The 12269-nt window shown below is 45.8% G+C and overlaps 1 protein-coding gene across 2 annotated transcripts in view; it reads right to left on the bottom strand.

The window, feature by feature from the left end:
- The window catches only part of PDCD1LG2 (programmed cell death 1 ligand 2), a 57810-nt gene extending 50601 nt beyond the window's left edge, over positions 1–7209 (bottom strand). For both annotated transcript variants that reach the window (XM_027615826.2, XM_027615827.2), the window contains exon 1: positions 6880–7209. In XM_027615826.2, coding sequence (XP_027471627.1) covers positions 6880–6901 — 22 coding nt within the window. In that variant the 5' untranslated portion in view covers positions 6902–7209. The remainder of the gene's footprint in view (positions 1–6879) is intronic.
- Positions 7210–12269: the final 5060 nt, after the last annotated feature.

The following is a 12269-nucleotide window of genomic DNA, read 5'->3' as shown; positions in this document are numbered from 1 at the left end:
CTCACCCAGGGGAGGCCTTTCAAATGCAAAAGAAGCAACCCAGAACCCTTAACTCCAACCACCTCCTTTATTGCCCTAACCACCCCAGGGCCAGGTACCATACAACAAGGAACAGCCCCTATGTTCTAAATCCTGATGAACTATTTCCAACTAGACAATTGAAGCCTGCTAACCCGGCCTTGCCCATTCCTTCTTGTGGAAACCACAATCAAGACTTCTGGTCACATTTCCCCTTCCGTTCTGGCTCCTCTCTGACCCTGGTGCTTCCCTGGGTGGCCCCTGCAGTGGCATGCCTCCTTCTCTCAGGATCTGAGAACACAACAAACTATTTTTTTTTTCAATGGCAGTTATCTCCTGATCTGTTGGCCTCGCCATACCTCAATTATAATGAAAGCTAGAGTTTAAAACGCAGTGCTACAGGAGGGAGTGCTCAGTTGAGCCAAATGCTGTGTAGAGTTGGTATTAGCAGTGTGGAGGTCATGAGTGAGCCTGCCAAGCAGGACCTAGGGGATTTGGTGCAGATGAAAGCCTGTGTAAAGCGAAGAGAAAATAAGAGTGAGGGTGCAGAGACAACAGAGTATAGGCAGTGCTTCAGAGCGCTATAAAGGGAGTGAACGATGAGGCAGTAGCTAGAAAGGACTGTCCACAGTGGGCGGTGGTCTTGTTCTCATTTTAGGGAGGGACATATTACCAGGCAACAACCTGGGCCCCATCAAGTGCTTTCCATAGGGAAATGCTGGACTTAGCTGGACTTGAAGACCCTCTTCCTTACTGAAAATGCAAATGTACCCAGACCCGGTATCATCTTAATGCTGCACTTGCCCAGCATCCTTATTTCTGGAGCTCAAAACGGTAGTGTGTAACATGCTCTGGCAACAGAAAGGATGCCTGGCTCACCCACCTCTGGCTGTAACTTCCCTCTCTTCCTTGCGCCTCCAAGGGGACTTTCCTCGTACACTGCCTCCTTTGTCCAAGAGAGAAATAGACACTGCTATGAAGATGCTTTCCAACCAGCTGCCTTCTTCCTTCTAGGGATAGTATCTTCTGTGCAATGGATAAGATCTCACACTCTAAAGTCAGACACATCTGAGCTCAAATCCTAGGTCTAGAAATTAGGAGCCTCTAAGACCCTGAGCACTTTATGAAAACTCTTTGTGCCCCATTTTCTTATAATACCAATAATAATAACACCCACCTCAAGCCAGAATCTTGGGTGTGTCATCTTAAACCTACACATCTCTCATCTTGCAAATCTAGTCCACCCCCAGTCCTGTTAATTCTGTGTCAGGATACTTCTGGATGATGCCTTTTCTTTCTACCACCCACTGCTATCAATTCAGCCTTCTCGTCATTCCTCCTTATACTGTAGCAGAGCATCCTGCTCAAAATCCTTTGATGGCTCAACATTTCACTGAGAATAAAATCCTGTCTGTCTAGTAGCCCAGGCAAGAGGGACATCCGCCTTGAGCCCCACGCTTTAGAGGACCCAAGGGTGGCCACGCCTCTCCCAGCAGTGTGAGGTGTTTGCAGAGCTGAGAGTGTCCTCTGGAGCTCTCTTGACCCACCACCCATTACAATTTGGGTTCTTGGGGCTCTGGAATTCTCTAAATGGACCTAAGCCCGCTCCCAGGCCCGCGGGGCTTCTTCCCCAGATCCATTGCCCCAAGGGTTGACCTTGCTGCCAGTGTGCAGCTCCCTACATCCAGAGACTTTCCTTGCTCTTTCTGGTGAAACTGCCTCATGCAAAATTGCAAAAGCACCACCTTTCCAGCATTTCCAACTCTCCTTACTCTCTCACTTTTCCAACGCACTCATTACCACTTAACATACCATATAATATACTCATTTGTTTATATCAGATTATAAGCTGCCATCTTCCATAAGAATATAATCACTTTAGTGATTATTTAGGACAGAGATCTTTGTCTGTTTCGCTTACTAATATCCTTCAGTCTCTAGAACTGTGTCTGGTAGGAAGCTAGCACTCCAATAATACTGGTTGAATGAATTAGCCCTTCACCTGGTAGGCAGAAGAATCTCCTGAACATGGAATTATCAAATGTGATCATGACACTCCTGCTTAAAAGACCTCAATAGCTTCCATGATTTACAAGGTAAAGTTCTCCTTAACATGGGCTACACAACCCTTTGTGATCTGGTCCCTCCTGCCTCAGCCACAGAAATAATACATGCGCTTTCCATGACTAGGTCCTCACAGGTGCTCTGAGATTCTAATCTCTCATATCTGGTCTTATTTTATTTTGTCTAATCTTATTTTCCCCCTATCTCAGGTTCTACTTGGGCTCAAAGAAACTGTCCTGGGTCATAAATATTTCCTTAAGCGGCCTTACATTCTTCTGCCTTCAACAGAAGGAGATAAGCCTTTCCTAACTGCTCTTAAGCTGTTCCTCCTGTCTCAGTTGTTATCTGCTATTAACTAGTGTTAGCACTTATCTCCCTGCTGGTATAGTAATTGGTTATACATCTGTCTTCCGTGCTAGAACAAGAGTTCTTTGAACTGTGTTTGGTCCTCCTAACAATTTTCTTTTTCTTTGTGTGTGTTTGTGTGTGTGTGTGTTTCATGAGTATTTATGAGTGTTTATAACCAATTATGACTGTTCCCTGAATAGACAGATGAATGAATGCATGCGTGGCAATTTAGCATCACACTCTGAGACTACTGGCCCCCCAGTTGACTCCTTCCTCTATTGGAGAAACAGAAAACTTAATTTGGTTAATAATTTTGGCCCCAAATAAGAAAGAAATTTTCATCAGTTTAAGTCACTGACAGCAGAATGGGCTGCTAATGGGGTGGGGACGTCATCACCCCTGGAATTCCTTAAGCAAAGGTGCATGTTGAATGAAGTGTTTCCACAAGAGATGGGAGGTTAAAAGAATATCCCTTTAGTAGGATTATTTACAAGGTTGTCTCCCCAAAGGATGTTCCCATGGGTACCTCAAGCCCCTCCCCAAGGTCTCTCAGAAGGCCAGTTCCTCTCAAAGAGATCTTTGCCCTCTGGGTAGCTCAGGAAGATGAAATTTTCTGAAAGAGCAGGTTCTGGAAACCTTCAATATTAGGGAAGTATGAACTCTTTTATATGCAGGCTGGCAAAGCCTGAGAGAGTTTATTTGGAGAACTTATGGAGCGTATTGCCAAAACTAATTAACTCAAGGACCATTTACAGAGCATCCGTATGTAAGGCTCTCCTTTGGCCAAAAGCACATAGAGATGACTTCTCTCCATGAGATGAAATGAATGTGTTCAAACAACCATGCCTCCTCCTTAGCCTCCCCTTTTAAAATTCACCTTTGTTTGGATATAAGTATCTCTTACTATCCAGGTCTGCATGACTTTTCATTTTTATCTTAATTGTATATTCCTTATGTATGCGTTTGCTTGTGCTGGAGCTTCCATCAGGCAGAGGATGCTCACTGTAGCTATCTGTTCTCAGGCAAGCTACCCTCGAAGGGACACACTGGATCATGAGCAGAAAAAAAAAAAACAAAACAGTTTTCAATCACATGATCGGTTTAGCTGAATTTCTTAATCTCTGGATAATTCTTAATGAATTTCTGGGTAATTCTTAACAATTCTGCCAATGAACACACCCTAGCAGTTGAGGTGTTGTCATGGTATGAAACGGAGCAGAACAGCATAGGATATAAGATTCAAGAACATTTTCTGGTGGCTCCACGAAGAGTCATGAAGGGCCTTTCAGTCACGAGTTCTCAGGCTTGAGAGAGAAAAGAAGCAAAGACTACTCTTTTTCAATTGGTGAAAAGTCCTGCTCAGACTGCTGCCCTGCCTTTGCCCTGCCCCAGGTCACTAGTGAAGGTGCTTCTCTTAATGGCATGGTCTCTGAGCTAGGCATTAGGAGACATTAGTCTAGTTAACCTCCGTTCAAATTTAGCTTAAATTCAAATTGCATCTCAATGTTTTAGCCAATAAATACTATGCTCCCACTTTTTGCAAGTCTTTGAATTAGGGAATCAATTCAAATCAAAGTGGGGAACCAAGAAAAGGATTCCTGTAAGAAAGGGTTCCTGCCCTTTTGAAGACATGATCATGTAATCAGAAAGCTACAATTCTGTACACATGAAAAATGGTAAGAAGTGATATGAAAGGTTTTGCATAAAAATGCCCAAACCATGGAAGTTGACTGGTGGAAGGACACTTCCAAGATGAGTGAGATTTGGAGAGTCAGAGCTACTCTTTTTTTTTTCTTTAAGTTTTTATTTATTTATGTGTCAGAGAGAGAGCAAGTACAAGCAGGGGGAGAGGAAGAGGGAGAAGCAGGCTCCCCACCGAGCAGAGCCTGATGTGGGACTCGATCCCAGGACCCTGGGATCATGCCCTGAGCTGAAGGCAGACGCTTAACCAACTGAGCCACCCAGGCATCCAGAGTCAGAGCTACTCTTGAGGCTCCTGCAGAAATGTTAGAGGTAATCTCAGAGGTTCACACACACAGGGCTTGTTGAGGGGGACTGGGAGTAGCATATCTATGCTGGAAATACAGGTTGAGACAAAAATGTCAAGGGCTTAATGCCAGGTAGATCTGCCAGGAGGAGATAGTGACAGTAACTCAACAAGTGAATGACAATACCAAAGGAGTGTTTGAAATAGATTAAAGCTGGTGCGGGTTTTTTGTTTTGTTTTGTTTTGTTTTTATCCATATAGAACTGAGGGAGTGAAATGGAACGCCAGTCACTCAATTAGAAGGTCATGGTATTAATCCAGATATTTGGTAAAGTCCCTGATTCAGGGTCAGAAAAGGGAAGAAAGGCAGAGGAAGGAGAAACTTGTTACAAGGCAATTGACAAAACAATCGACAAAGTAACTAACAAGTGATCGTCCATTCAGGAAAGAAGGAGAAGCAACCAGTGGACTGTGGTTTTGAGACCTGAAAATCAAGACAATACTGATGCCATTGCAGAAGGGTGGGACAAAGAAAATACTAGATCAGGAGCCAAGTTTTAGGGCTAGGTTCTATGAAATGAATTGGGTTTGAGTCATGAAGTAATTGAAACAGTTCAAGAAAAATGAAAGTCTAATGTTTGGGACACCATTCAGTGATAGAGATAAAGATAAAAAAGTTATTCCAATATGCAAATGTTAATTGACATTGGGGAATAAATTAACTCTCTTAGGGGGAGACTATAAAAACACAGGTTAGAGAAAAAAGGTCTGAAGTCTGATGAATGCCCCCAAATTAGGAGAGCAGGCGTAGGAGACCAGAGAAAAAGGCAAAGAAGAAATGGTCCTAAGAGTATGAGAAGTTCCCCCACTGTAGTATCTCAGAGCCAAGGGAGGAAAACTCCAAGAAGCAGAGGGGGTTGCTAATAGAAGTCTGGAAAATAAGAACTAGGAACCAGCCCCTAGAGGGGTTAGAGAGGGCTAGAAGGCATTGAGCCGACTAGGGCTGGATAAACTTTCAGACTCGCTCATCCATCCTGGAATTCTGTTGGTTGATGAAAGACTGGGGGAACATAACCTGTGGAAGCCCTGCTGCAGAAGAGCAGGTTACGGCATGAGGAGGTCAGGCTGCAGGGGCCTCATTACATGATAACCCAAGTATGCCCCAGTGAAGGCACATGCTGTATTTGGACACTGCTGTGTGGAATAAAAACATCACACAACAATCTATGGAGTCTGTCCCAGGCATCTTAAACCAAGTGAACTCGGAAGCATGACCTGAAATCCTGTCTCTGAGTTCCTTTGCACTGTCTCCTCAAATCAACCCCAAACTGCCCCCTGTATATGCCACAAACTTCCCTCATCCAGGGATTCAAGCTGTGGATTCATCAAATCAAATCATCTACAACTCAAGAAGCACCTAGTGAGCGCCTACGCACTGTGCCAGGCCCTTGGGATTGAGGGAACCTAAAAGGTGTGGTCCTTGCCCAGGAAGAACTCTGGTTGAATGGAAAGGCTCATACATAAGAGAAATATGGGGAGAAGACACCTGGAAGCTGCAGGTAAGGAAGAACTGCCGGTAGTGAGAGTTCAGGTGAGGAACACATATAGACCACCGCTGAGAGACAAGAGCAATATGGTTCATCCATTCATTGACCCTTCGGCTTGGAAGGGAGCTTGGAGAACATCCAGTCAATTGGCATTTGACTCCTGAGACTATGTCTGATTACTGTTGACACTGAGTATTCTTGCTGTGCATTTGTCAATGGATATCTGTGATTCCGTTCCACAGAACCATAGGAGTTCAGGGTTAGAAGGCCTTATTTGTAGGCAATTTCACTCAAGCTGCTCACTTCAACCCACTCCCACAAGAATCCATAGTCATCTCTTTTCTACCATCAGCACCCAGGCAGTGAGCAATAAAGAACAATGGCTGCAGGTTTCTCTCATTTAGCTAAACTTGCTCTAATCGAATCATGTTGTTGTTTTTAATAATGGTTGCCTGTATTATAAGTTAATTTAATTTTAGTTGCATTTTTTGTTGTTGTTGTTCTGTGTTCTAAACAGCTTATTCTTGGAGCATAGCTTGTAAACACTGGCTCGCCTGGGATGGTGATTGCCTGCCAACGGAATAACCACAGACAGATGTCTAACGTAAAAAAAAAAAAAAAAAAAGACACAAATTTTTAAGTTCCAATAACCCTCCCCAAATTCTAAGCTGTGAGACAATCTCAAGATAGTTCTTTTTTTTTTTTCCACTGTGCATTTATTATGTGCAGAAAAAAAAAAAAAATCTCATCTCCTAAAACTTCCCAACACGAGTAATAGGTAGACGAGCAAGCAGGAGAAATCCCACTATTTTGGAGACAGCCAGAAATGAGCTTGTTGGTGTGCCTGAGCACAATTGCCAAAGCAGATTTCCTCCTGCCCCCAGTGATGTGGAGTGAAAGTTTGCCCACACTTACCCAACCGCGGCGGCCTCATCATTGTCTGTAACACCAACTCAAGGTAAGAGAAAATCTCAGCCTACTGAAAACTCACAGTAGAACTTGGCACCACTCCTCAGGGAAAGAAGTAAAGGAAAATACAAAAACATACAGTTGCTCTTGTGTCAGATCCCCTCGTAGAAGCCAACAAACAGCCAAAACAAAACAAAACAAACATAGGTTACTGCCTTGAGCACTACACAAGCAGTAGCTCCAAACTAGGACTCTTTCCGGCTGCCAGAGGGACATACGAAGATGGGTCATGAAAAGCTGTCCCTTAAGGTACTTGAAGAAAGGGAAGAAAAGATGTCATCTCCATCCAGCTCAGGCTTCCTTGTAACATGAGGGTAATTCAAACCAAAACCAGTTCTGAGGAACTGACCGAAGCCTAGCCTACTGAGTTTTGGTTTTGCTTTTAAGCATGGCTTCTCTGCCCTCAGGTACCCCTTGAACTGTGTCCCTGGGGAAGCTGGTACAAGCTTAGTGGTAGGAGAAGGGGAGAGAAAGAACACCAGCATGTTCTCGCTCTGGGCCCGGGACCTTACACAGGTACCTTTGTGAGTTTCCCAGTGTTGTCGTCAGAAGCTATCCCAGATTGGGTGGCTTCAGACAACAGACCCCGTGCTCACAGTGCTCTCACATTTCTGGAGGCAAGAGACGTGTGAAATCAGGCCACACTCCCTCTGAAGGCTTTAGGGAAGAGTGCTCCCTTGCCTCTTCCTCGCTTCTGGTAGATTCTGGCAAGCTTTGGCATTCTCCTGGGCTTGTCGCTGATCACTCCAATCTCTGTCTCCATCTTCACAGGACCTTCCCTATGTGTATCTTTGAATGTCCTTTCCTCTTCTTAGAAGGACACCAGCCATTGGATTATTGCCCACCCTAATCCAGGATGACCTCCTCTTAATTAATTACATCTGCAAATACCCTACTTCAAATAAGGTCATATTCTGAGGCTGCAGGAGAATATTATTTAACCCATTTCATTCTTGAAGCAATGTGTGGTCTAGACACCGTTAGGCCCATTTTACACGTGAAGAAAGTGTCAAGGTCTAGCAACCCTTCCTCAGTTGCATGGCTGCACTTGAACGTAGGCCTCTGTGGTCCCACTACATTGTGAGGCTTTTCAGTAGTAAGACTCAAGGCAGGTGCAAGAAAAGGCCAATTTGAAAGCAATCTGGATGACCGACCTCGCTCCTGTGGCCCCATCCCCTTGGGCTCAGAGGGATGGGGTGAGCCCGGGCAGGGCTCTGAAGCTCAGAGAGGACGTGCTTTCTTAGCCATATTTCTTTAATGTTTCCTTGTCGTCTCTCCATGCCTTGCCTTTAATTGGTTTTCTTCTGAAAAAGCATCGTTCTTTCCTCCTTGTTCTTTTAACTGCATCCCTCAAACAAGAAGGAATGAAACTTGTATTGGCTACAAGACGGGACTGGCTGCCTCGCCCCCAAGGACAGGGCTGTGTCTGCGGGAAGCCGGCCTGCCCCTGGGGACCTGCTTCTCCACCCACAGCTCCAGGTTGGTGGTTTCAGGGCGGATGCCTGTTCTTTCCTGACCTTCTTCCCAGCCACCGTGATAGTGTGAGGAGCGGGCTGTATCTCCTGCGTGGCTCTCAGAGTTTAGTGTCTTCAGGGTCCCCACACCACCCACCAGCATTCCTGCTTGTCTTGAGGAGGAAGCCACACTCCCCACTGTATGCCTTCCTCGGTCTGGCCTAAGCCCCTCCCTCTCTGCCCACTCATCTCCACTCTTTGCTCCGGGCTCTTCTCTGCACAACTGAGGTTTAGGAGAAGAGACTCACCCCTACCAGGAAGCCTGGGGTGTTTTGACAACAGCACCCAGATAAAACTCAAACTGGTATCTCAGCACATTTGCTTGCCTCCTAAATCCATACGTCTCAACAAAACACCAGCGGGATAGATACCAAAGTGTTAACAGTGGTGTTTCTGGGTGGAGGACTTGCAGGTGATTTTTTAAAGATGCCTTCTCTTTACTTATATTTTATTTCCTAAATAACTTGTCATGGACACAAATGACTTTTGTAAAGACATAGAAATAATCCTTAAAAATCAGTAATGGACAGTACAGTTCAGTTGCTAACCAATAACAACAAGAAAACATTTTAAGAATTTGGCCAAGGGCCTATGTCTGTTTCCAATTTATTTAATTTAGTGTTGTTCCCTTTATAATAGAAGATCCTGGAGAGGCATTGCCGAATTATGCATGCGTGTGCACGTGCAGGCGTGGGTAGGATACAGACCACTCCATGTTGCACTGATACTTGGTAATGGAAAATTAGAATTTAGGTCATAAATATTGCAATATGATAAGCATAGTCATGACCACCAGTCTGCGAGGCCCCATCCCTCGTTTTGTAGAAGGGAAAATTGAGGCAAAGAGAGATTGTACATCTTCACCAGGATCACCTTGTGAATGCAGGGCAGAAGTCATTTCTATCCTTTCTTCCCCAAATATTTTCCACCAAATGCAATGCATATAATGTAATGTGATGTGAGGTCAATGTTCGTGGAAAGCCCCTAGAAGAGTCCTTGTCAAAGAGCAGGAGCTAAATCAGTGTTCACTAGTGTAGATCCAAAAAACAAGTCCCGTCTTTCTCACCCTGCTTCGCCTTAGAGATAAAAAAAAAAAAAAAAAAAAAAAAAGAGAGAGAGAGAGAGAGAGAGAGAGAACATAGCCCAAGAGTGAGAAAGAAGTACAGCCAGCATTTGGGGGAAATGAGAAAAGATCAAGAGCCCAGGAAGGGTGAGAACTGCAAGGAGCCAGCAGGTTATCTGGAAGCAGCCTTAGCAACTCCCCAAAGCCAACAACCAAGGTTTTGATGTGGGTTTATCTGGAATATGATGAGAAGCAATGATAGCTAGCCCCCTCTCTTGAAAATGGAGAATGTCGTGGGTACCTGGAGGCAGAGAGGGAGAGGAGACCACCTGGGGACACCCTGCAAACCGGCTTTCCTTGACTCATGATCAGCCCAGGGGCTGGGGATCAGCCTCTAGTGATCCTACGGAAGTCACGCATGTGGCTTGGATCCTACTTGACCCCTGCCCTGACCCCTGAAGGAGGGCCTAGCCTTCATGTGAGGAAAGGGAGGGTGTGGAAAAGGTGTTCTTGGCCAGAGCAACAGAGATGCATGTTTGTTTTTATAAGGAAAGAAGTCAAGGTTTGGCTCATTCCCTGAAAGCAACTCAGATAAAAGGGAGGTTTATTGGAAGTTGAATGGGTTGACGTTAAGTTACTGATGAAGCACTTTTCCTGCCCCATCTTGCCCCAGGTGACTGCATCCGGACAAAACGCTTGGGAGACAGTTGCTTAGACAACAAAGTTACTGCAGTCACAAAGGTCAGATTCAATAAGGGGAGTCTCTGAGGTCCAGGGCCGGAAAATGAGGGTGGAGAACGGAGGAGTGGCAGAGGCTGACCTGGTCCACTAGCCTTTCTAATGTGAACTACAAGAGAGGGATTCCAGACGCAAGGAGGACATTCTGGGGACCTGAAGGGAATGGGGACTGTTCCCTTCCCCTCTCATCTTTGGGGGAAAAAAAAGGGATGCTAGATATCCTGAGGTTTGAGAGTGCTCTTAATAAAATGTGACACCTGCTTTTTGCCTGGAGTTTCTGAAGGTGGGAGGGAGGTTCCCTGAAGTACCCCATGCCTGGGGGTGGGAAGGGCTGCAGGGTTGTTTTCAGGGATGAAGAAAATGGGGACACCCCTCATCCCAGGCCCTGGAGCTCTCAGTGACCATCAGAGACTCCATGGCTCCTGTGTCCTCAGGGGACACAGAAGGGAGCTAAGCCACAGGCACAGGGGTCCTGGGACCATATCAGAGGCCACACGTATTGGCCTGAACCAGACCCAGCCTGGGGGTATTTGTCTCTCCCACTGCAAGATAGCCAAACCACGTGTTTACACTGTTCTGCGAGCAGGGGGAAGATTGAAAAGGATATGAGGTTGGAATTTCAAGGGGGACTGGGCTCTGGCAGTTCCCCTAAATGTTAAAACGAGAGCTGCTGTATGACCAAGCGCTCCTCTCCTAGAGAGGAATATAACCAAGAGAAAATGAAATACATGTCCATACAACACGTGTGCCCCAATGTTCGTGGCAGCATTATTCATGATAGCCACGAGCGGAACAAACTCAACTGTCCAGCAGCTGATGAATGGATAAATCCACTCGGGTGTACCCACCGAGCAGAACAGCATCCAGCCTCAAAAGTGACTGAAGTACTGATTCGGTCTAGAGTGTGGATGAACCTCGACAACGTCATGCTCAGCGAAAGAAGCCAGTCTCAAAAGATCACATACTGTATACTTCCACGGATATGAAATGTCTATAATAGACAATCCCTAGAGACAGAATGTAGTTAGTGATGGCCTCGGACTGGGACTAGGAGGGGATGCGGAGGCCTGACTGCCAAAGGGAATGGGGTTTCATTTCGGGATGACGAGAATGCTTTAAAATTGATTGTAGAGATTGCTGCACAACTCTGTCCATGTACAAAAAGGCATTGAATTGTGCACTTTAAATGGGTGAATTGTATGGTATGTGAATTATATCTCAAAAAGTTGTTGAAAGACCTGGAACTTAACTGAGCCATAAGTGACCTACCTACAAATTATGAAATTGGACTGAGATAAGAAGAAGCTCACTCTCTACCCAACCGGGGTGGGGGGATGGGAGGATGGGCAGGGGTCGGGGGAGAGGGCCGCTTCAGCCCAGGAAGCTCCTCAGAGAGAAATGGAAGAAAGCAGCAGAGAAGGGAGAGACAGTCCTGACTAGAATTCTGGTCCTTGTTCCAGTCCCTTCTGCAGTCTGGCCTGTAGTTTCAGTGTCAGGTTTGCCTAGACAGCTGGTGGAATTACGATTTTTGCTCAAGCGTTACATCAGACAGTTCTAGTAACACAAAGGAGCGGAGGAGCCTGAGATCCCCTCACATGCTGACACAGGCCTGGCCTCGTTTGTAGGGTGGTTTGGGGGAGAAGGACAAGGTAGAACTAGGGAACTAAATAATCTACTTGCATCCCCACGTTTCTCCTGTTTCCTGGTCCTGCCTCATCTCCGGGAGGACAGAGGAAGGCAAGACTGTCGGCCCCAGACATTGAGGCCCGCTCTAAGATGCACCCGGTACGGTCCCAGTAACTCAGGATGGAAGGTTCCCCAGAGCCAGCACCCAGTTTTAGTGTGTATGTTGGGGGTGGGTTTTTTCCCACACCAACCAAGCAGCTCTTGGCCACCAGCTGGGCATCCTACAATTCAACTCCATTCCAACACTACCTGCCCAGAGGTAATAGCAGATTCCATAGGTTGAGGGCTCAGTCCTACAAGACTGACCCCACTTCACGTGCCAGTCCCAAGTCCAC

Source organism: Zalophus californianus, chromosome 13 (assembly GCF_009762305.2).
Source record: "Zalophus californianus isolate mZalCal1 chromosome 13, mZalCal1.pri.v2, whole genome shotgun sequence".
NCBI lineage: Eukaryota > Metazoa > Chordata > Mammalia > Carnivora > Otariidae > Zalophus > Zalophus californianus.
This window is presented reverse-complemented; position numbering and strand designations above follow the sequence as displayed.